The 24,983-nt window shown below is 41.0% G+C and overlaps 1 protein-coding gene across 3 annotated transcripts in view; it reads left to right on the forward strand.

The window, feature by feature from the left end:
• NT5DC1 (5'-nucleotidase domain containing 1) overlaps positions 1-24,983 on the forward strand; it is a 101,671-nt gene that overhangs the window by 70,994 nt on the left and 5,694 nt on the right. For 2 of the 3 annotated variants that reach the window (XM_070417504.1, XM_070417505.1), the window contains exons 7-9: positions 20,962-21,136; positions 21,989-22,086; positions 24,613-24,779. In XM_070417504.1, coding sequence (XP_070273605.1) covers positions 20,962-21,136; positions 21,989-22,086; positions 24,613-24,779 — 440 coding nt within the window. The remainder of the gene's footprint in view (positions 1-20,961; positions 21,137-21,988; positions 22,087-24,612; positions 24,780-24,983) is intronic. The other variant, XM_070417506.1, reaches the window with a different exon arrangement.

Here is a 24,983-nt window from a genome sequence, read left to right on the forward strand (position 1 = left end):
AGTTTGATTTAAAAAAGACAGTTTTCTCTTTTTAATTAGGTGTTTATTTTCCTAGCACAAAGAAATTGTGAAAAAATATTTATTTAGAAAAAATAGTTAAAATATTTGAGTGTTATTTTCTCGAAGTATATAAAATTTGAAAACCTATCAAATTGTGTTAAATTTTAATATACAGAAGCTTGAGGTCAGGGGGAAAGGAGGAGCAGTTTCATGACACCAAATAAATTGTAGGCATCCCTGTCTGCTGTGACATTTTAGGAGGATGTCCCCAGTGTGGCTGGCTTTCTGGGTAGAACATGTTTACTGCCTCTTAATTCTGCAGCGTCAGGAGTGCTGGCTCAGTCTTTCCACTTTTCCTTCTGCTGCTTGTGCAGCGTTGTGTGTGCTGGTTTGAACAAACACTCACACAGGGCTTACTGTGAGCCAGCCTCCATTCTTCCTTTTCCATCCCTCCCCTGCCCTGGGGTTGGAGGTTCCTCAAATGAAGTGCATGTTTTCTCCAGAGTCCTGCCTGGTAGCACCTGATCTGCTCTTTTTCCTTCCATTTGTGAAAGGCAGACCTGGTCTCTAGTGGCTCCTCACTCTTCTCATGCCGAATGTATTTGTTGGAGCCACAACCCCAGAGGCAGTGGGTCGTGGGAAGCATGGTCTCTTCTACTTCCTGTAGGGCAGGGCATCCTCTGGTCTCCTGTCCACCTCTGCCTCCTTCCTCCACGCTTCATCCGCCTGCTGTCCTCCTCACTTTCTATAGGCAAGAGCCTTCAATGGCATCTGGGCATTGATCTGCTTTGCCCGGTTTCATGATGCAGATGTCAGGTTTTCTCTGGACCACAGTTTGTAGACACCTTCCCCCTTACTGGGGTCCATAGAAGACTGATTACTAAACTTTTTACAAAGCCCACAGGAAGGCCTTTAGTCTCTGTTAACTCTCTGATTACCCATCTTGTCCAATTTGAAAAACTCGAGTTGAGTTCTTGGGAAATTCTGGGTAGAATGACTGTCAACATTCTTGGTGTTCACCAGCTCTTACATCTGCCACCCCAGTCGTAAGAACACATAGCCAGATGGCAAGGTTAATAATCATTTTAGTGGCTCTGATGGGTTTAAAGGGTAATATAAGTCATGAGGTTACCCAAGTTTAGCAAATACCAGTTCTACTCCTTTCCAGCTGTTTAGCATTGGCCAGTTGGCACAATTATTATTAAAATTTAACATGAAAATAAACCTGAAATGGGGCTTATTTCATAAGCTAGTGATGAGGATTCAGTGAGATGGATATCTAAAAGCACTTCACACAGAACCTAATGTAAGAAAACAAAAACCCACTAATTAAATATTTGTTCTTTATTGTTGCTTCCATTGGCAAGCAGTTACTATGTACTGTAAATTATAATGCCTTGAGTGCTTTTACATACACATGTTCACATCATCAGGAACTCCCCAAATAGAATTACCCCAAAACTGTACTGCCCCTGTAAGCTCTCTGCATTGTTTTTCAGAGGGCAATGGCCATTTAGCTTTGCTCAGAAAATGTCCTTCATCAACTTGTTAGCACCAGGAGTGAGCAAGCTTCTTCTAAAGCTTCCAAGAGAGAACCTGGTAAACAAGAGGGCTCTTTCTTCTGTTAAACTGCTTGGTGGTTACTGACTACATCAACAAACAGGGATTCAGTCACTTACTTCCTTTCCAAATTGAGGTCACTGAGCAGTGAACAGTTTCTGGGCAACAGCCATCTACTTAGTAAAGTTCACCAATTCATTGGCAGATTTTCCAGGCTACCTTGCTTGCTGTACAACTTGTTTCTAAACCAAAAGATGGCAGGCAGCATAGCGTGGCCAGTGGCTGGTTCATGTAACTGTGCTCATTATTGTTCTGCTCATCCCCTGCTTAACTCAGACAACTCATTTTAAAGAGCACCCTTGCTTCTATTGGACCCACCCATAAGAACCAGGGAGTCTCTTCTATCTGACTATGAGCCACATTTCTTAACCAAAATTGGAGACGTGTTAGTAGGCTAACTCATGAGGTCACGGGATCACATAGAATCTTCCGTGATTGTCTCTCATAACCACCAAATAGGATGGTAACCCAGCAAGAATAGAAAGTGTCAAATTGGATAAAGTTCTTTAGTGGTATCTCCTTTGGCATAGGGTCTCTCAACGTGAGCACGGTTGTCATTTTGAACTGGATAATTCTTGGTTGTGAGAGCTGTTCTGTGCATTATAGGATGTTTGCCGATATAGTTGTCCTCCATCTACTAGTTACCAGTAGCAGCACACCCCGTCCCCAACAAAAATGTCTCCAGACACTGCCAATTGTCCTGGGGGTGGGGAGGTAAGGGAGTGAAATCGCCTCCAGTTGAAAACCACGGCTATAATATAATTAAAGACAAAATTTCCAGTTGCTTCTTCTAGATAGATAGGGGAGTCTGTCAGATGTCCCTGTTAAGTTTTCCTCCCAAAAGGACTATCTTCTAGAGATGCCTGTTTCTTGTTACTTTTTTCTTCCAAATTGTTAATCGGATGTTTGATGCTTAGTCCTCATCCAGAAAACATCAGGTAGTAGAAAGGACACAGAACTATCATCAGAAGACTGACTTTCCCCCACCACTGCCATCATTAGCCTTGATCTTGAGCAAATCCCTTAATTTCTCAGAATTTAGTTTACTCAACTGTCAAAGTTATGGCAGTGAGGGAAGTGTGTGTGGGAAAGCACCTTTAAAAATCAAAGCAGGCAACCTGTGTGGTTTCTGATACCATTCTTCAATAAAGTGAATCAGGGCTCTTTGGAGAAATGGCTGGCTCTAGGACTGGGGCAGGCAGTATACAAAATGAGCCTGTAACATCGTGTAGCCTTGGGTGCAGACAGGGAAATGCTCAAAAAATAAAATAAATAAAGATGGGGTATGTTGAAGGGACACAGGAATCAAATAATAAAGCTCCCAATGGCCAAAGCTGGAATAATTTGAGAACAAAATAAATAAAGTAGTTTCAGATTATAACCCAAAGTATAAAACAAATATCAATGAGTAGTTATAACACAAATAAATGATTGAACAAATAAATAGATGGGAAGAAGAGACTACTTTAGTACTTAGGCAAAAGAATTCCAAAAATGTATGCAGACACTTTGCCCTCAAGGAGGTAGAGCATAACTCTTAACTCCTTAGTTGTGGGCTGTGACTATGGAAAGGGGAAAAGGAGGAACTTCACAGTGGAGAAGCCTGGCAAGCACTGCCTCAGCCAGGTGATGGAGGGCCGCATCGGCGGTGGTAAGTCATGTTGAAAGTGTTTTCCATTAATGAGAGAGAAACATCAATTGGCCGCCTCCCGCAAGCCCCCTACTGGGATCGAGCCCACAACCCAGGGATGTGCCCTGACTGGGAATCAAACCGATGACCTCCTGGTTCATGGATAAAACAAGCAACCGCTGAGCCACACCAGCCAGACGATAGTGTGTACTCTTGATGTCATATGTGGAGAATGGCACCTAACCTCTCTGCTCTTCCTCCTAAAAACCCATAACACAAGTCTCACCATGAAAACAACAACACATCAGCCAAATCTCAATAGAGGGGCCTTCTATGAAATATCTGACCAGTACTCCTCAAAACTGCCATGGACATCAAAAAGAAAAGTCTGAGAAACCTAAGGAGACATGACCACTAAATATAATGTGGTATCCTGGGAGAATCCTGAAACAGAAAAAGTATATTAGGTAAAAACTAAGGAAATATGAATAAAGTGTGAACTCTAGTTAATAATAATGTATCAATATCAGTTCATTATTTGCGACAAACATACTCTTTTAAGATGTTAATAATGGGGAAACAGTATGAGGTATATGGAATTGCCTCAGCCCAGTCTGCACCCTCTCCAGTCCGGGACCCCTTGGGGGATGTCCGACTGCCGGTTTAAGCCCGATCCCCGGGATCAGCCTAAACCAGCCGTCGGATATCCCTCTCACAATCCTGGACCACTGGCTCCTAATTGCTCACCTGCCTGCCTGCCTGGTCGCCCCTAACTACCCCCCCCCACCACCAACCTGATCGCCCTTCGCTGCCTCTGCGTGCCAGCCTGGTCACCCCATACTGCCCCCCCTGCCGACCTGGTCACCCCCAACTTCCCCCCCAGCCTAGTCGCCCCTCACTGCCCCCCCTGCCAGCCTAATCGCCCCCAACTACCCCCCCTGCTGGCTGGTCGCCACCAACTGCCCCCCCCCCCCCCCGCTGGCCTGGTCACCCCAAACTGCCCCCCCTGCTGGCCTGGTCGCCCCCAACTGCCCCCCCAGCCTAGTTGCCCCTCACTGCCCCCCATGCCAGCCTAATCACCCCAACTACCGCCCCTGCTGGCTGGTTGCCACCAAATCCTCCCCTCCCCCCCTCTCCCCCCCCCCCCCCCCCCCCCCCCCGCTGGCCTGGTCACCCCTCACAACACCCCTGCGGGCCTGGTTGTTAGGCAGCCATCTTTGTGAGGGCATGGGGGTTAATTTGCATATACCTCTTTATTAGATAGGATAAGTGATGATCTCTTAGTGGTTGCACATTAACCAGCCAATTTTCCTAATATGACCAGTGACCTATGGAATGACTTCAAGAATGCTTTTCAGTTCTGAGGATCTCAGTGAGCTGAGCATTTACCATAGTCAAGTTTACTGAGGATTCCAAATGTGTTTAGCATAAAAATAACAGCATCAACGTGTGTTTAACCACTCTCCAAACACTCTCCTCAGTTAGGCTTGTTTGTCACCCATCCCACCCATGGAGTAGGAGAGGTAACATATGACCACCACCTGACTGTTGAGGACAAGGACACAGCTGAAACACAGGTGTAAAGCCTGACCCACTGATGCTGGGCGAGTGTTTCCCCTGCTAGCCACACTGCAGCCTTGGCATGGTTTCAGGGTTATAATTATTACTTCTACTTTTTAAAATGCTCTATTTCTGGACTGAATCCTGTTTGCTTGTTATTTTGATCCAAATGCCACACTGTAGCTTTTTGTAACTACGGCTGATAATTTAAGCATTGTGGACTGAAGTTAACCTAGAGGAGTGCTACCAGTAGAACCTTCTTAATGATTAAACGTTCTATATCTGTGCTGTCCAATGCGGAAAGCTGTCAAGCACTTGAAATGTGACTAGGGTGTTTCCGGAACTGACTTTTAAATTTTATTTATCCCTAGTTAATTTAACCTTAAATAGCCACATGTGGCCATTGACCACCATATTAGATAGCGCAGGTCAGGACGGCATAGAAATCCCCCATTATGATGCAGGTTCCTCTTTTACATTAACTCTCAGCATTTGTTGTCCATTCTTTTAGAGAAAAACTACTTTTTGAGAGCCTTTTTAAAAAAATATATTTTATTGATGTTTTTACAGAGAAGAAGGGAGAGAGATAGAGAGTTAGAAACATTGATGAAAGAGAAACATCGATCAGCTGCCTCCTGCACACCCCCCACTGGGGATGTGCCCGCAACCAAGGTACATGCCCTTGACTGGAATCGAGCCTGGGACCCTTCAGTCTGCAGGCTGATGCTCTATCCACTGAGCCAAACCGGTTAGGGCTGAGAGCCTTTTTTTTTTTTTTTAATGGTTTGGATATTTGGAATATAGAAGTGGTAGAACAAAGTTTCTTTTAAATTTTGACCTACTTAAATTTAAAGCTGTGAGATCTTAAATCAACCCTAAAAAATAAAATTCACTGAGTTTAATCCACCATACTCTTTTGGAGAAACCTGAAAAGATAGTGATCCATATGTCCTTGATTCTACCTTTAAGAGTCCAAAACTTTAGAAAATTATTATTGGCAAGAGTTTTATTTCTTTAATTGTGAGAGCCGAGGATATTTTCTTTTATAGATACAAATCTGTTATTTGATGCCTGCAGACTTCAGTGACACTTTAAGTAAGGATTGAATGATATTTACAGGGCCAGACAAAAATCTAGTCACATGATGTTTCCATTAGGCTAAGAATGGAATTCTGAGATTATCGTCTGGGAAAAGGGAACTGGGTTTTATAAATTCATAATGCATTGCAGATAAACACTAAAGTATTAAAACAATTACAGCTGTTTTTATTACTACCGTTAAATTAAGCAAATAAATTCATAAGCCCTATCAGGAAATTAGAGTGACATTTCTTAATTACCTAGCAGTTCCTTGTCTGGAATAAATCTCAAAAAGTGAGGAAAGTAAGGGGTGACAAATGTTATTAGGAGTAATAGAAATGCCTTCTCCAAAAAAGTGGGGGTGCTGCCTCATAAGGAACTTTTTTTTTGTTCTAACATGCCTTTTGACGAATGCTTATCATTAGGCTTAATAGACAACGATCTGCCACATAATGTATTAGAAAAACTCTCCATATGCTGAGACAGGAAATAGTAAAGTTAATCTAAAGTGCAATTTAATGCAAATTTGAACAAACTAAATTACCAAATGCTTGCTTTACTATAACAGTCTTACAGTGGTATGTTATACACATTCTCTTTGATGTGAGTCTTTAATTTCTGATTTAGCACTTGATTCTACTTCATTGTTTGGATACATTTTCATGGTCATGAAAATATTGTATCAGTTCCTTATAACTTACCTTGTTAAAAATACTATCTATAATAATCAAAGCATAATATGCTAATTAGTCCAGATAGCCAAACAACCTTCTGGACATCCTTCAGGATGAAGCCGCAGGGGCTGAGGCAGAGGCGGATAGGGGTGATCAGGCAGGCAGGCAAGCAGGCAAGCAGTTAGGGGCTATCAGGCAGGCAGGCAGAAGGGTTAGGGGCAATCAGGCAGGCAGGATGAGTGGTTAGAGGTGATCAGGCAGGCAGGTAAAGGTGGTTAAGGGCAATCAGGCAGCGAGTAGTAAGGGGCGATCAGGCAGGCAGGCGAGTGGTTAGGAGCGATCAGGCAGGCAGACAGAGTGGTTAGGGGCGATCAGGCAGGCAGGCAGGCCAGAAGTTAGGAGCCAGCAGTCCCGGATTATGAGAGGGCAGTCAGACATCCCCCGAGGGGTCCTGGATGGCAAGAGAGTGCAGGCCGGACTGAGGGACACCCCATCTCCTCTGTGCACGAATTTTGTGCACCAGGCCTCTAGTTGAATATGAACATATTGCCAGCTAATAGAACATTTCCAGTCCCCCAGAAACCTTCCTCATGCTCCTCTGCAGCCAATATCACTTTTGGCTATGAACCAGGCTGGTATGGCTATGAACCAGGAGATCATGATTCGATTCCCAGTCAGGGCATATGCCCGGGTTGCTGGCTTGATCCCCAAGGTGTATGCAGGAGGCAGTCAATCAATGGTTCTCTTTCATCATTGATGTTTCTATCTCTCTCTCCCTCTCCCATCCTCTCCATAAATTAACTTTATCTGATTTTTAACTTGATATAAGTATGGTCTTCAGTCTGTTTTTTCCCCTCAACATTTTGTTTGTATAATTCATTCCTCTTGTTGAATATAACAGTAAGTCAATCATTTTCACTACTGTATAGCATACCATTGTGCGGGGTGGGGCAAAAGTAGGTTAACAGTTGTGAGTATGTGAAACACATTTTATTCCTATATTATTTATTATTATATTTTTCATATAAACAACTATAAATCTACTTTTGCCCCACTCTGTATGGCTATGCCACAATTTACTTATCCATTCTATAATTGATAGACATGTACATAAATTTAAATTGGGGACTATTACCAATAATATTTGATAAACATTATTTACATGTTCTTCTTAGATACATATCTGCAAATAGAATTACTACATTACAGGGTAAGTGTGTGTTCAGTTTTGGTAGATAGTGTTAAGCAGTTTTCCAAAGTACTTATACAGTATATGAATGTTCCAGATAGTTTATATTTTTAGTATCCTCACCAATACTTAATAGTCAGGATTGGGGAGTGAACCACTTAATACTTAATATCTCTCATGATAATCATAACTTAGCTTTTACAAAGAGCCAGAAGAGGCTGGCATAACAGTTTTAGAACACAGGCACCTCTGTGTACACACACACACACACACACACACACACACTCACACACACACACTGATCATCAAATGTACACACCTCTAACTTTCCACAGACTATCCCTAAAACACCTTGAAGACAGTGCCTTTGGCCCAGTTCATTTTGGCAATAGAATGTGCAGCTTGGTCCTGTAGGGAAACAGTTGGGTAAGAGAGCATGATGCACTGCTGTGGCCCTGAAGGCTTTGGGTGGGGTAAGAAATACTTGAGGAGTTAATAATATTGGAATTTTCCAAGTACTCTCAGAGTGTGTTTGTTGAATTTTTATAATAATTTGACACAAATAGACCTCAATTCACTCTGTTGAATCCAACAAACATTTTTTTGTGAGTGTTCCATTCCCACTCTTGTATATTGTAGAAATGTGAAAGGAATGAAAGATGGTGACTAATAAAGATACAAAAGGATGCTCTACTTTATTAGCAGTCAGGGAAAGCAAGATGAAAATATGAGATGCCCATTTTTCACCTACTGGATTGGCAAAAATTAAGTCTGATAATATGTTCTAGTGAGAGTGTGAGGTAAAGGCATGCACATACACGCTGCTAAAATGTTTTATCATTCTGGCAGGGGATGCAGTGTACCTACTAAAATTAGAAATGTGCCTATGCAATGGCCCAGCAGTCGCAACTGTAGGTATAAGTTCTAGAGAAATACTCATATGTACACAAGGAATCATGCACAATCATAACCCCAAATTTATAAGAATGAAAAAACTCATCAGTAAAGGACTGACATAGTCATATGTGGTATATGCATGCATTGGATTACTGTGCCATGATTAAAAGGAATGAAGCAGCTGTAGAATGTAAGCTCTTTAAGGGCAGGAAATTTGCTTTTGTTCATTCCCGTGTCTCCGGCAACTAGAATTATGCATGGAATGTAGTAATTACTGGTTGAATGCATCAGTAAGTACATGGCTAGATCTCCAAATCATGTTTTTGAATGAACAAAGCAAATTGCAGAAAATTTGTATTGTAAAATGTGTATGCCTATGTGAAAGTCCATAAAAACTTATGGAAAGGTTTACACTAAAATGTAAAATACACATGAGTATTTGTACATCTACAAAAACTTAGCTGGAAAGATATATACCAAAATGACAAAATAATACCCTAAAGCAGGGTTTGGAAAATGTCTGGCCCTCGGGCCCTATAAGGCCCATGAAATTATTTGGTCTGGCCCTGCCAAGGCTTTAGAGGTGAGTTAATTAAATATTTGGCCAAATATAGCAGGTTAATTTTTTAAGTTGGTAACTTTGTATGGCCCTCGAATGATGTTATAAATATCCAAATGGCCCTTGGCAGAAGGATAGACAAAGGGAAGGGACCAGATTTTCGGAATGGTATTCAGAGAAGTCTGACTTTTCTGCAGTGTTTCAAATTTGCAAAAGGATGTTTACTTGCATTACTTGGGTAATTGCAAGATCATTTAAAAATGACATTTTACTATGGAAAGATGATTTCCTTGTTATCTGGGTTGAAATTTGCTGGGTGAGGGACTCCTTTCTCTAGAGCCCTGCAACCTCCACCCAGCTGTACAGAGGTCACGGGCTTGCTGAATTTCGTTTCCCAAGTGGTGTTCCTTGAATATGTGTAATAAATTAGAGGGGGAAAAGCCATCCAGTGATTCTGCATATTTCTTTAGGAATAAACCAGCTGTTTGTATTTCCTTCTTTGTTCTGATTTTATATTTGTAGGAAGCATTGAAGTGTGTTTTTTGTTTGCTTGGGTTTTTTGTGTTTGTTTATTTGTTTGTTCTTTGCTAATTACACTCATGTATCTTTACAAAAAGTCTTTAAAATACCTTAGTAAAGGAGATAAGGTTGATAGAAGTAGACAATAAGAAATATGAAACAAAAGAATCTGTAGAATAGCATTTGTATTTCATCATGCTTTTTCCCTCATTGTTAACCCTCTCAGGACCTCATTTTCCTGTCTGCACAGTGAGGAGATGGGGTACTTTGGTCCCTACGGTTCTCTTCCCAGTGCTCTGTAGAAAATGATATATAGCCTGCCTGTTCAGTTAATATATGACAAAGGACGCAAGAATGTACAATGGGATAAAGACAGTTTATTCAATAATTGGTGTTGGGATAAATGGGAAAAAAAATGAAACTAGACCACCTTCTTACACCTTATACAAGAATAAATTCAAAATGGATTAAAGACTTAAATATAAGACTCGATTTTAATTTTGTATCCTGCTATTTTGCCAAATTCATTTTTTAAATGTAGTACTTTTTTGGTGGAGTCTTGAGGGTTTTCCATGTGCAATATCATGTCACCTGTAAATAATGACAGTTTTACAAACTTCTTTTCAATTTGGATGCCTTTTATTTTTTCTTCTGTGGCTAGGCCTTCCAGTGCTATGTTGAATAAGTGTAGTGAAAGTGGGCATCCTGTCTTGTTCCTGTTCTTAAGGGAAACACTTTTAGTCTTTGTCCATTGAGTATGATGCTGGCTGTAGGTTTGTCATATATGGCCTTTATTATGTTGAGGTATGTTCCCTCTATTCCCACTTTGCTGAGAGTTTTTATCAAAAATGGGTGCTGGATTTTGTCAAATGCTTTTTCTGCATCTATTGATATGATAATGTGATTTTTATCCTTCATTTTGTTTTATATGATGTATCACATTTATTGGTTTGTGAATATTGTACCAACCTTGCATCCGCAGAATTGCACACGTAAATTGTACAATGAGTCTTGAATCAGAGCTGTCCAGTTTGGATACAGGAACATCCAGGACCACATCTTGTAATGAGCTGATATATGTGTGCCTGCTGCATACAGAACTGCTCTGTCCTTTGAAGATTTTTAAATAGGAATGGAATAGCCACTCTCCTTAATAGCAATAGCCATTACTTAATGAAGTCATCTGCAAGTCATGAATTCCTTCCTCCCTTCCCAACTCCTCTGTTCTATAATGATTTAATTTGCTGGCATGAGACATTTAGATTAAATTCCTTTTGAAGTTTTAAATGGAGTTCTTATCTGGAAGGAAAAACATGTCCTTTGTCAGTTTTCAGGTAAGTTGGGCAGTTAATTGGTCATCTATGAGGTCTAGTGCAATTTCCTTTTCATTCACATTTTTCTTCATTGAGTACACATAGCTCATTTAGTGTGTATTGCTAATGTTTGCCAAACACTGTGAGTAAAATATTTGCCTCATTTAAATTGAATTTTGAATGTTTCCTTGGTTATTGAGTAATTCCAGGCCTGTGGGTCCTCTGGGTTTATGTCGACACCTCCTTTCCTTTCAAAAAGAAATAGTCTGATCACTTATGTCATGTGCTTTCTTAACAGATTTTTTCCCTAGGTCAAAAGAAAGTCAGACTATAATTTTTTATCAGTAAATAGTTTGATTACTACAGTGTTGTTTTATTCGGGTCTTCTGGAAACTTGTAGGATCTGTGTTAATAACTAGTCCCGGGTTCTGCTTATAGCAGATTTGTTGTGCTTTCTTCTGAAAGATTAAAGATATACACCAAATATACACCAACATTCAGATGTACACCATTGCTTCTAATACCTTTAGCCTTGAGAGTCCATTTAATTCAAACTTAGGATAAGTAGGCCTCATTTAGATTAAGCAGAAATGAAGTTTACATTTGACCACAGAAGAAATGGTTTATTGGCAGCGCCCTTGGTGGTCCCAGATCTGTCTTGTGCTTCAATAGTGTTTGGACGGAACAGACCCAGGGACACCCCTTCTTCCAGCCTCTGGCCACTCTCTTGCATCTTATCCAGTCACCACCTTCAGAACCACCTCCGAGACCAGCCAACACACCGGTTTCTTTTCTGCCTTAACTCCTTATTGCCGAACAACCATGAGCTCCCAGATTCATCAATTATTCCACCGAGGGGGAGGCCATGGTCAACCACCTGGCCAACCTGCCTCTGCGGACCTCCCACACCTTCCTCTCTCTGGGCTTCTATTCCCACTGTGAAGATGTGGCTCTTGAGGGCATGGGCCACTGATTCTCTGAGTTGGCGGAGAAGAAGCCGAGGGCGCTGAGCATCTTAACGTTGCAAAACCAGCACGGTGGCCGAATTCTCTCCAGGACGTGCTGAAGCCTCCCCTAGATGAGTGGGCAAAACTCAGGGCTCCATGGAAGCCACCCTGGCCTTAGAGAGGAACCTGAACCAGGCCCTTGTGGAGCTGGAGGCCCTGGGTTCTGTCTGCACAGACCCTCAGCTTTGTGACTTCCTGGAGAGCCACTTCCGGGGAGAGGAGGTGAAACTCATCAAGATGATGGGCTACACCTGACTCACCTCTGCAGGCCGCCGGTCCCCAGGCTGGGCTGGGCGAGTGTCTCTTCTTAAAGCAGCAGTTCTCAACCTGTGGGTCGCGACCACTTTGGCGGTCGAACGACCCTTTCACAGGGGTCGCCTAAGACCATCCTGCATATCAGATATTTACATTACGATTCATAACAGTAGCAACATTACAGTTATGAAGTAGCAATGAAAATAATTTTATGGTTGAGTCACAACATGAGGAACTGTATTTAAAGGGCCAGAAGGTTGAGAACCACTGTCTTAAAGGCTCACCCTCAAGCACCACTAGCAGCCTTTGGAGCCCAGAGGCCTTTGAGGGGCCCCTCTGCATCCCCCTGGTGTCTGGCTTTTACTTGAGCCTCTCCCCAAAACTACTAGCTATTCTTTTAGTCACCCTGAAGCCCTCTTGCATGCAGTGGACCAAATGAAACAATAAACCTTTTTGCAGCAAAATAAATAAATGGTTTATTTTGTTAAACCACATAGTGCTCTATACTAAGATTTCAAGTGAGTATATTTAACCTCAAGAGAAGTTTTCATTACATTACCTTTATTGAATGTATTCTGTGTGCCTAGAATCTAATCAGTGTAGTGCTAACCACTATAATGGCACAAAGTAAAAGATAAAAATCTGTTACATAATCAATAAACTATAGGAAAAATCTATGAATAAGAATTGCAGTATGTGCACTAGAATGTAGTTGGCATATTGAAAGGAGAGATAAAAGAAGACAAAGTGGGCATTAAGCTGACCCCTAAAAGCAGGGTGGAATTTAGAAAAGCAGAGAAGAATGGTTTTGAGGTCATGGCTTAAGGTTGATAATGGGATGGGCCGAACCACAGACATCCTGAGCAAAGGCATTGCAGGAGGAACAAATGCGTCCTGCTGTCTAGACAATGAGAACAACCTTCACTTCCCATGATGGGTTCTTGTGGACAGCCCCGGGCCTCTCCCAGACCCCACAGTCCCGACCTTTTCTTCTGCTCTTCTCTCTGCTGGGTTGCTCTTCGTCCCACTCAGGGCCTGCTGACATGTCTCTCACTGATGAAGACCCAGTCCCAAACTCGCCTTCTCTTGCATCCTCACCTGCCTGGGAAGAAGTACTGATTCTCTTCCCCAGCAGCCGGCATGTTGGTCGTCTGCCTAGCCCACTTCACTGCCCAGCACACTTCACACTGCGTTTCAGTTTCAGCTGCTCCCTCAGCATCGAGGCCTTCTTGCAGGTGAGCACCAGGTGTCCTTCGTATCCTCAGTGCCCACATGGTGCTTGGTCCCGGCTACCCACTCAGTACGCGGGTCGTGCGTTTTAGGGACTAGTGGGAAAACGTATTTCTCTACCTACATTTCCTAGTTGACAGTTACAGGAATAAATGTTTTGTTCTTTATTGTAGACCTAAGTGTCCTAAAGAGAGAAAGCAGAGAAACACTTCTTTCAAAACCTTTAGTTATATATATATATATATATATATATATATATATACATACAGTTCTCAACATTATTTTTATGATTTTTCATGTTAACCTGGCAGAGTTTTTTTAATTTTTGGTTTTCAAAATATTTCATATTTTAGTGTTTAAAAATACATATGACTGTCATTAATATGACTGTATGTTTTGTCTGTTAGTTCAAAAGAATACCCAAGAGATATAAACTTGTTATATAAGTTGGAAGGAGGTAGATTGAAAGAGATAAAAGGAAAAAAGGAATCAGGCTAAAGAAGAAAAAAGAGAGTCTGAGAAAGTTAAAAGTCCCTCCTAGAGAAGAATATTCCCTGGAACCAGCCATACCCAGCTTCAGTCACCTTTCAACTCTTCCTGCCCAGGTTCCTCCTGTTTTCTGCTGGAGACCCTGCTCACTCCTTACGGAGGCTGCAGGCTGTGTCATAAACTAAACCTCCAACAGCTGTGTCCCCAGGCTCTCTCTGTGCCTCATAAAAGAGTATTGTAGAATGAGGATGAGGTTCCCTGACTGATCAATTTTAGTTATTCATGTTCATTGAGGAGCTGAACTTAGCATAGTCTGTGTGTATACAAAATACTGTCTTGGCATTCTATTAGGATACATGCTCCAGAAGAAAAACCAGCTTAGAAGAAACTGAGTGAAAGGTCTGTTTCAGTATTTTTGTTTGTTGAAGAACTGTTAAATCACTGAGCGCTTGAGTCCTCAGTGGGAGGCAAGTTTCCTTAAGACACTTGCAGTAAATGTCTAGCTTCTAACTCCTTTGTTCCTGTTATTGTTTCTGATCTCTGTGCCTCCGAGCGAGAGAAGTCAGCCATAACATTTTTTTTTTTTAAGAATAATCATTGGCACATCACTGAGCCTGTTTTGCCCCGAGCTATCCCGTTTTAGTTCTCCTAATTTTTTCCAGTTTCTTTCTTTTGGAGGAGGTGAGAGGGAGGTTTCGAGTCTGGATAATCAGTGGGCCTACTTCCTCTGGTGAAAACAAAACCTTCCAACATGGTTTTGTGCCTGGCAAATACATGTAAAAACTATTTGAGACGAAACTTAGTTTATTTCTTTGAAGCTAGCCTCTAAAACTTGTCCCAGGTTTTACCCGGAGGCATCTTGAATTCGCCTCACCAAGAAAAACAGCTCTGTTTCTTAGCAGCTAATTTGTAAAGCTGCATTTAGGCTGTAGTGCTTTTACTGAACCAAAGTTCGTGCACCTGATGCTTTGAAAGGCCAAAACTCGAGCTGGGAAAGGTTTATTGATTCAGAAGGCGCCAACTGAGAACACAGGAGACCTAGTGGTGCCTCAGATCCATCTTGCTAGCTGGATCAGGCCAAGGGTTTTGAAGAGGTTCGGGGAATGGGTATGGGGAGTGCTGGTGTGGGACAAGTTTAAGTTGGAAAACCTTGGAGCTTGGCCATTTATGGTAAAGGCACGTCAACACCAGATCTTCCTGGACAATGGACCCTTGACTTCTGAACAGGTTCTGGTGTTGAAGTTCCAGTTATGTCCTGGTCCTTTGTAGCCATGATTGGGGGAGAGGAGACTTTGGTTCTGGGTGCAGCTGGAGGCCAAAGTTCTCTCCTCTGGGCTTGCTTCGGCTGCATGGCTTGTGGTTTTGGTCTTTTATCTCTAAAAACAACTCAGCACCTCATCAAACAGGATAGGACTGGTGGAGCTGGTCTGCGGTTACAGTGCCTCTATTCATCCCAGGCTACAAGCTCTGTAGGTCCTTCTGATGATGTCATTGTGTCATCATGTGCATTTCTTGGATCTTTCTACTTCCTCTGACATTAACAAGGGAAAATACTACCAGCTGTTAGCATTCAGCCCAAGGCTTGCACTGTCCTACTGTGGCCCCTACTCTTGCTCTATTAGGAAACAGATCAGATGAACCTGGAGACATTTAATTCAGAGACTGAAAATAAAGTGTACCAGCGTCATAAAGGCAGTGGCAAAGGCAGAATCAGATTTGTTTGAACAAAATGGCAGAGTGGAGGGAACCCTCTTCTGGCTCAGTAGAGTACACTGTTAGAAGACCCAAGCCAGAGAGTAACAGAGGGCCAAGTACATCTTGCCTGGGGCTCCACTGTGGTGAATAAGTACACAAAGGTATTTATAGCATCTTTCAGAAGGCAGTTTTATCACAATGATTTTATAATATTCATTCTGCTGAGAGGCTTCATAACCTTTAAACAAAGTCTCTAAAATCAATCTTTTATTATGTTTTTATATTTTTAAGATTTTTTTAAAATTGATTTTTAGAGAGAGAGACAGACAGAGAGAGAAAAACATTGATGTGAGAGCGATACATCAATCGGCTGCCTCCTGCATGCCCCCAACCCGGGCATAGGCCAAGAGCAGCCTTGCAGTGCATGGGACGAAACCCAACCAACTGAGCCACACCAGCCAGGCCTTGGCACTTCCTAATACTGATTTATAATCAGTTGTTATTTATTCTTACTGGCCCATAATTAGAAATACTGTATGTATATCAGGAACAGGCAAGCTTTTTCTTAAAGGACCAGATTATAAAGGTTATAGGCTTTATACAGATACTTATATAACCATTTAAAAGGGTAAAACCTTTCTTAGCTGGCAGCCTGTGGTTTGCCAACCTCTGCTCTTTATGATGATCGCCGGAGTCAGTCTTTGTCTGGTAGCTCTCCCCTCACACACACATACACTTCTACAATTATTAATCCTCTGCTGTTTGCCTGACATCAAGAATAAAAATATGAATGTAAAGACAGTTTCTTTCCTAAAGATCTTACAGTCTCAGGAGAAAGAAAAAATACATAAACATGCTCATTGCAAGTACTTAGTACCTTGTAGCGCAGTGATGTCCAGAGGTGGCCTGGCTGGAGGAGAAGGGGGAGGGCTCCACAGGGAACAACCTTGTGATGAGTTGCAAACATTCCTAAGCAGCAAAGCAAGGACAGAGCCTTCTAAGAAGATATTCATTTTTTTTCCTTAATGTAAGACATGTATTTGAGGTTTTTCCCCATCTTAGTAGAAGATCTCAGTCCCCAGATAGTAGCATAGATAGCATCAGCTCATTGACTACTAAGAATGTCTAGAAATTCTGAGGAAAAGCACATAATTCAGTAATTACAGAGCAAAGCACTCATACCATTTAAAGCATTTGGCTTATGAAAATGTTATTTTTCTTTAATAGATCCTGGATCACCAGGTAACTTAAACCTAAAACACATAGATTTTGACACGTAAGTGATATGTTACATACGGTTTAGTGGACTAGGATTCCTGAGCACACTATTCCTTTCCGAAGCTTGTTACCAACTGTCATTTTAAGCAAGATCTGTGGTCTCTATTAATTTATCCTTAACAGGACAGGTTTGTAGTAGATGATTTCTAAGGCCCCTTCCTGTGACTATAATTAGGCAGATTGCATATTAATAGCTACTTTTTTCCTCTGCAGAAATCTAATTTGATTTGTTCAAATTGCCAAATTCCACTTATTCAAATTCCAGTCAACCCCATAGCCTCTGAACTATGATACTATCCAAGAAAAAAAAAAAGTAAGAATTTATGGTATTCTTGGAGTTACAGAGTACTCAAATGCCATATCACCAGAGAGGCAGACTGGCTACATTCTAGCTCTATGACTTGGGCAAGTTCCTTAGCCTCTCTATAACTCAGTGTCCTTATCTGCAGAATGAAAATGCTATAGGACCTGTTTCGCGTGGTTGTTATAATAAGTAAATACATTAATCTTAGAATTCTGTTTGGCAAAAATAATCACTTAAAGTATGTCAGTTATTATTATAAGTAAAGATAATCCTATGTAATAAAAGCCTAATATGCTAAGTGTCCAGTCCGGTCAGCTGTTCAACCAATCAAAGCGTACTATGCTAATGATATGCTAAGGCCGCTCAACCGCTCACTATGATGTGCACTGACCAGCAGGGGGCAGTCACTCAACGCAGGAGCTGCCCCCTGGTGGTCAGTGTGCTCCCACAGGGGGAGCGCTGCTCAGCCAGAAGCCAGGCTCATGGCTGGCAAGTGCAGCGGCAGTGACGGGAACCTCTCCTGCCTCCATGGCAGCGCTAAGGATGTCTGATTGCCATCAGTCGGACACCCCCTAGGAGTCCCGGACTGCAAGAGGGAACAGGCCGGGCTGAGGGACCCTCCCCCCCCCACCCCCCCCCCACCCCCCCGTTGCTCAAATTTTGTGCACCGGGCCTCTAGTTATAAATAGTCCATATATAAAATTCAATATTAAATTAAAACCATTAAAATGTTTGGAATTGTTCAGCTATGATGCTGAACATAAGCTATATATATATTTGCATTCTGTAAATGTATACAATATAGAAACCTTTGAGTTATTCTTTGGAGGTGATGGGGTTCAGGGCAGGCAGACCCAAACATGTCATTTTGACATATTGATTATCTTGAATTAAAGTTACTTGAGAAGCAGCCAGTGCAAGAACGCTGTGACTGTCCTTTGTTCCCCAAAAGCAGAAAGTACATCTCCCATGTGAATGTATCCTCCCTATCCCAAGAGGATAGAAGGCATCCTTATCCCCAGAGATAAGCGTTCATGGCCGAGAAAGTAAACAGACGTTGTTACTTCTCCATTAATTTGCTACCTTAAGCAAAAACCCTTCGTTTTGTCAAATCTTCACAATAATTGTTTCTTTCACTTTACTCAATCTAGGTATTCTAGATTTCTTCATTTATAAATATAGTAAATTAAAACAAACCACGTAGGGATCCTAACTAGAAAATATTTGTTTTAATATTAAATTTCAGTTTTATCTTTTGCCTCCTGTAAATAAACAAAAGAAATTCAGAACATACTTAATCTATTGTTTATTTCTTTTATCCTTGAAAACACATTTCAGCCCTAACCAGTTTGGCTCAGTGGATAGAGCGTCGGCCTGCAGACTGAAAGGTCCCAGGTTCGATTCCGGTCAAGGGCATGTACCTTGGTTGCAGGCACATCCCCAGTAGGAGGTGTGCAGGAGGCAGCTGATCAATGTTTCTCTTGCATCAATGTTTCTAACTCTCTATCTCTCTCCCTTCCTCTCTGTAAAAAATCAATAAAATATATATATTTTTTAAAACACATTTCAGTGTCTCTTGGCCAGAAAAAATTGTATATTTCACAAATATTGTTCCTTACAGCAAATACATTTAGTTCATAGCTAAACATTCTAGCTGTTTGCTAGCATGCTCTTCTGTAACTTGTAAAGGTTGCTAGTGTTTCAGTCTCTCCTAAACGATGTTCTGCCCTGGAAACAGCCACAGACCTTAACTGGAGGCTGAGGGTGGAGGTGTTAGCATCCCAACGTCTGTAATCCCCTTGGACAGCAGCTTTGAAAACGCCAGCCACAGATCACACAAATAGTAGTGATACAGTTAACAAGGAAAAATGGTTACTTATTCTGTGGTGATAGAAATAGTTATGTGGCACAAATACCTGTTAAAAGTTATTTTTAATATTCAAGTTGTACTTTTTAATTTTTTTTATCAAAAGAGATCCCTAAATCCAAAATTATGTTTGATATATGCAGGCCATTTAATGTGCGTATCAGATTGTTGCAACATTTTGCTGTTTATTTCCATGACTCGATATTAATCAGTTTTTTAATGTAGGAGAGTTTAACTTTTATTCTTTAGAACTAGCTTTTTAAAAATTTTACTTCTGGCCCTATCTGGTTAGCGGTCAGTTGGGGTTCGATCCCCGTCTGTTTGCAGAAAATATCAGCATCTAAGGATATTAGAGGGGCGGAAAGGCCAGGAAAACGAGTTACATAAAATGGCAGTGAAATAGAATTCCTTTGAGGTTAACTGAAAACACGGAGTACTTTGTGAGTTGAAAACAAACAAGACCATTCCTTTCTTTCCACCTTAGGTCAAAATTCCCTGTCTTGTGCAGTCAGTGTTAATCTGTCAGTATCATAATATAATTAAACATGATGTGTTTTTATTATGGGATTAAAAAAAAGGAAGGTACTTTAGATAGGATGACTTTGATAGGGCAGTGTTTTTGTCATCACAGGTTATATGTTACAAACCATATTATTACTTTGAATATAAATAAACATAAATATTCCTGTGTCTGTCCCTGCACTAAGTGAGGTATTCACTGAATGCCTGCTCCATACCAATAAGAAAGATACACACCCTCCCTTTAGAATTTTACAATCTCTTTGGGGAGATAATTTAATTATAGTATGATTAACCTAACTCTTCCGTGGTTCAACAGCTTGATTTAGTTAAGTAAAAAGATAAGAATATTATAGACAACAACACTGTGTTGTGAACTTAAAAATTGCTAAGAGACTAGATCTTAATTGTTTCCATCACAAAATGTACTAATATAAGGTGATAGAGGTGTTAGCTAACCTAAGGTGACAATCATATTGCAATATATAAATGTAGCAAGTCAACATAATGTTGTACACCTTAAACTTGCATGTTATATGCCAATTAATAAAAATAAATTTTAGGAAAAAATGGATGTCTATTTGTATAATATAGCGCCTATTACTTCAATGATTTGAAGTTTCAAGGGGATGGAAGTATTTTTCCCAGTAACAGTCAATGATCTTTTATAGTAGGAGCAACCCCTAAGGTACCATTGGGTATCTGTCCAGGGTTTGTCTAGTTTGTTCATTTCAATGTGCTTGTGACCAAAACAAGGAACCCCATTATTACCTCACAGTAGTTTTCTCAGCTAAACTGTTATGATTGCATACTTTCCATTAGGCTTATTAAGGGATACTAATAAAATTAATCTAGCCAGTAATTTTAAGATACAGTATTTATATGCTGTTTTTAAATTCATTTGAAAATGGGACAGTAGCATTTTAATAGTAATTTATATTTTGGTCACTAGAGGGCACTAGACACATATGTATAGCTAAGGAAAAAATATCAGTTGATATTTCAAATGCAGTTGATATTTCAAAATCAGTTGATATTTCTGATTTGAGAATGCTGAATAAATTCTTTATGTTTTAACAGTTTATCAGTTCTTGTGAAGTAGTCAAAAATATTTTCAACTGACATTTTCAACCATCATTATGTTTTTAAGTAAAGTAGTATTCTTAAGAAGCAGTACTAACTGCTATATTTTTTTTTATACAGCTTTGAGAGAGATTAACTTGAGAACATGATGAGTCAAAAAAAGAAAAATCTCCTTGATGTTTTTATTTTTCAGAAAACTGTGGGATATATTTTCCAGAAATAAAAAGAGATCCAGGCAAGTATTTACACAGTTGTCCTGAATCTGTAAAAAAATGGCTTCGACAGCTGAAGAATGCTGGGAAAATTCTTGTATTAATCACCAGTTCTCACAGTGATTACTGTAGACTTCTCTGCAACCATATCCTGGGGTAAGTGATGGGACATTCTGTTTTCATGTTTATAAAACTCTGATAGCACATTGGACCAGTGCGTTTTATAAATGTGCTCCACCATGACCTTATCAGTATATTAAACAACGCTGAGTGGCAAATGGTTATTTCTCATAACATCTCTCAACATCCGCACCACACCCAAGTATGTTTTAGCAAAGCAGCTTTCCTGGGGTTTCGTCTGCGCATAGCTTGCTGATGACCTGGGCTTTAGATTTTCTGAAGGGTGGATGGAACACATGTCCCTCGTGCCTTCCCCAGCAACATTCATTTATTCCCAAAAAGTATGTGGGGATGTTGGATAAATATTATCTCCCCAGTGCAACATGGAGTCCCCCAAGAGCAAGAACTACCATTCCTTTGCCATTTCAAATAATCCTAAATATAGTATTAAGTACAGATTGAAAACAATGATTGTTGTTATCTAAAAATTGCCACATTATAAGACAACACTGACTTTCAAAATAAAGTATCTTCTTCACATTTTGAACACTCTCTGAAGACATAGCTTTGAATATTTCTAGCTATTGGAAACTATTGAATTCACTTACTGTGACTGTGACCATTATGAGAAAGCTTAGCACCGAGAGTTAATGTGCTCATTCTTTTCTTATGTTTATGTCAAGGTGTTGTTCAGGAATACTAGTGCTAAATCACCCTTTATTTCCAGTGTAAGATTTACCTTAAAATGTATAGGAAGCATGTAAAAAGTTCATCAAAAGATAAGAAATGATGGTATGGTCAAGTAGGTAGGTGAAGATTAAGTTCAATTTTATATAGACAGTTTCTAATTCCTTAAAATAAATATTTTAAAATTCTGTTGCTTTTCAGGAATGATTTTGCAGATCTTTTTGACATTGTGATTACAAATGCATTGAAGCCTGGTTTCTTCTCCCATTTACCAAGTCAAAGACCTTTCCGAACACTTGGTAAGTTAGTTTTGGTTTATTTCTTCTCCTCTTTAAGATTTGTTCATTCATGTATTCAGTAAACAATCTGTTGGCTAACAGCCATGTGCAAACTACTGTGTTAGGAGGTTTTGTGTATACTGATAGGGGATACGATGTATACAGGTGAAAAACAAAGGTAAAACAATGTGTGGAATATACCACCATTTTATAAACAAAAGGAAAAATAAAGATATGGTGATGCAGTATTTTTAACTTAGCACTTTTTTGTGCTACTTAAAAGCCCTACTCGGTGCAAGGCAGTTGACAGTAGCTTGGTTCTTTGCTCACTGAGGAGCCCAGAAACGGTGGAATCCAGGTTAAGTTCAGAGTCCTGGGTGTCAAGCACTGAGTGGTCCTCGGTGCACCAGACAGAGGCATAAACAGACATAAGCAGGAAACCCCTGAGGTTGCGCTGCGTGTTGTGAAGGAAGGAACCGCCTGATGAGGCCACCTAATGAGGCCACCTTGCTTGGCTGGCCAGGGGAGGCCTGTCTGAAAAGGTCAGGCAAGGTGACTTGTAAGGAGGGACCTGAAGGGTGAGTCATGAGGAGAGCAGGGGATGAGTGTTCCTGGCGGTGGGACGGACAGCGGCCCCGTGTGGGAGACGTCTGGCTGAGTTCCAGTGACAGAGAAGAGGCCTGTGGTTCTGGCCATAGGGATGGGGGGAGAGAGGGGACCTTAGGGAGGCAGGCAGCCTCATACACTGTGGGAAGGAAGGGGTTGGGGTTTTAGTCCATGAGCCATCTGAAGCGATTCAGTTGAGGTAGAAGAGTGACATAGAGACATCTTTGGCTGCTGGGTGGGGAATGCATTGGATGTGGGGAGGGTTAGAGAGGAAGACCAGGCACTTACAGTGTCCCAAGTGAGAGATGGTGTTGTTTGGTCTGAGGCAGTAGTTCTGGAGATGGTGCGAAGTACATGGGAGGAAGGGACAAAAGTAGATTTACAGTTGTGACTCCATGAAACACAGAGTTTATTCTTGTATGGTTATTTATTATTTTATTATTTTTCTATACAAACAACTGTAAACCTGCCTTTGCCCTGCCCTGTATATTTAAGATGTATTACGGAGGTGGAAAACATAGGACTTGGTGATGCTTTAGAAGCAGCAGATGAAAGGAGTAATCGAAAATGACTTCCAGGTTATTAATTTTTCTTTTTTCCTGAATTGAAAAGGTGGGTGCATAGTGATATCACTTGGAGCCAGGGGGAAGAATATAGAAGAAATTTGGGTGGGGTGGAGATTACAACTATTAAGAACTCATCTTTCAACATAGTAAATTTGAAATGCCTAGGAGTTATCTAACTGGAGCTATCAATTAGGAAATCGTGTAAACGAGCCTGGAGTCCAAGAGAACAGAGGTAGGCTCCCGTGTAAATTTGGGAGCCATCAGCTCAGGGACAGGTATTTAAAGCCAGGGACTTATATGAGATCAAATATAAGGAGAACGAGGACAGGAAAAAGACCCAGACCAAGCTTCACCACTAACTTTAAGGATAAAGAAGATTGCAATCTGGGAGCAGACAGGTGACAGTTGGGGAAGAGGAGAGTAGTGTTCAGAAGCCACAGAGGAAAGAGGAGAGTCATCAATGAGGGCAAATGCTACTGAAAAGCCCACTGAAAAAGGAGAGACAGTCCATTGGAGGGGCAAGACTGGTGTCCTGAGGAGCAGCGTAGAGGGAGACCAGATTGCAGTGTCTTGAAGAGTTGATTGAAGGTAGTGGAACCAATGATTATAGACAATTCTTTCTAGAATTTTAGCTGTGAAGACACAGCCAAAAAATGGAGGTGTTAGTTGAAAGACATATTTTCTTTGTGAAACTGAAGGTATTAGAACATGCAGATATGCTAATGAAAGGTCTAGGATAGTGGTTTTTGCCTGTGAAACTTTTGTTCCTCAGGGTAAATCTGGCAACGTCTGAAGAGGCACAACTTGGGAGCCAGGATGCTACTGGGGTATCTAGTGGGGAGAAGCCAGGGATGCTGCTAAACAGCCTACAACTCGCAGGACTGCCCCTCCACTACCGCAAACAAGGAATTATCTGGTCCCAAATCTCAGTAGTGTCAGGTTAAGAAACCCTGGTCTAGTAGAAAGGAAGAGCTTGATGATGGTTTTATATATGGGTTTAATGTCTTATATAAATCCTTGATTTTAAGAAACAATCTGTTATGAGGGTATTCGATAATCCTTTGTATTATTAAACTACAAAAGAATTAAATATTTTCCCCTCTTCGCAAACTTGTACTTAATACATAAGCACTCAATAAATTTTTATCTGCAGGGTTTTCATATTTTGTTCCAATTTATACCTGTCCTGTATCTATACTTATTCCATCCCACAGATTTTTATTAAAGTCTTACACACACACACACACATATGACCTATGTATGTATTTGTGAAGAGCTTGTAGCAGTAGGTACGCACTGAACGCTAGCTCCTGCCCCCAGTGGTCCTGTCTTGTACATGTCCTGCAGCCATGCCTGCGTGTCGTCTGCCCAACAGGACGCTCTCCCTTGACTAAAAAGGATGTGACTCACGCTGTATTTTCAGAGAATGATGAGGAGCAGGAAGCCCTGCCGTCTCTGGAGAAACCTGGCTGGTACTCCCAGGGGAACGCTGTCCACCTTTATGACCTGCTGAAGAAAATGACTGGCAAACCTGAGCCCCAGGTATTTCCTCGCTGAGCGGGGTCCTCGGTGCCCACTTGCAGACAAACTTCTGTAAACTAAAACCGTGATTCATTTTTTTAAATATATATTTTATTGACTTCAGAGAGGAAAGGGGAGGGAAAGATAGAAACATGAATGATGAGAGAGAACCATTGATCGGTTGCCTCCTGCACGTCCCAGACTGGGGATCGAGCCCGCAACCCA

The sequence above is a fragment of the Myotis yumanensis genome, unplaced genomic scaffold (genome assembly GCF_028538775.1).
Source record: "Myotis yumanensis isolate MYYU_CA2020_CCGP unplaced genomic scaffold, mMyoYum1.0.hap1 SCAF_6, whole genome shotgun sequence".
Classification (NCBI taxonomy): Eukaryota; Metazoa; Chordata; class Mammalia; order Chiroptera; family Vespertilionidae; genus Myotis; species Myotis yumanensis.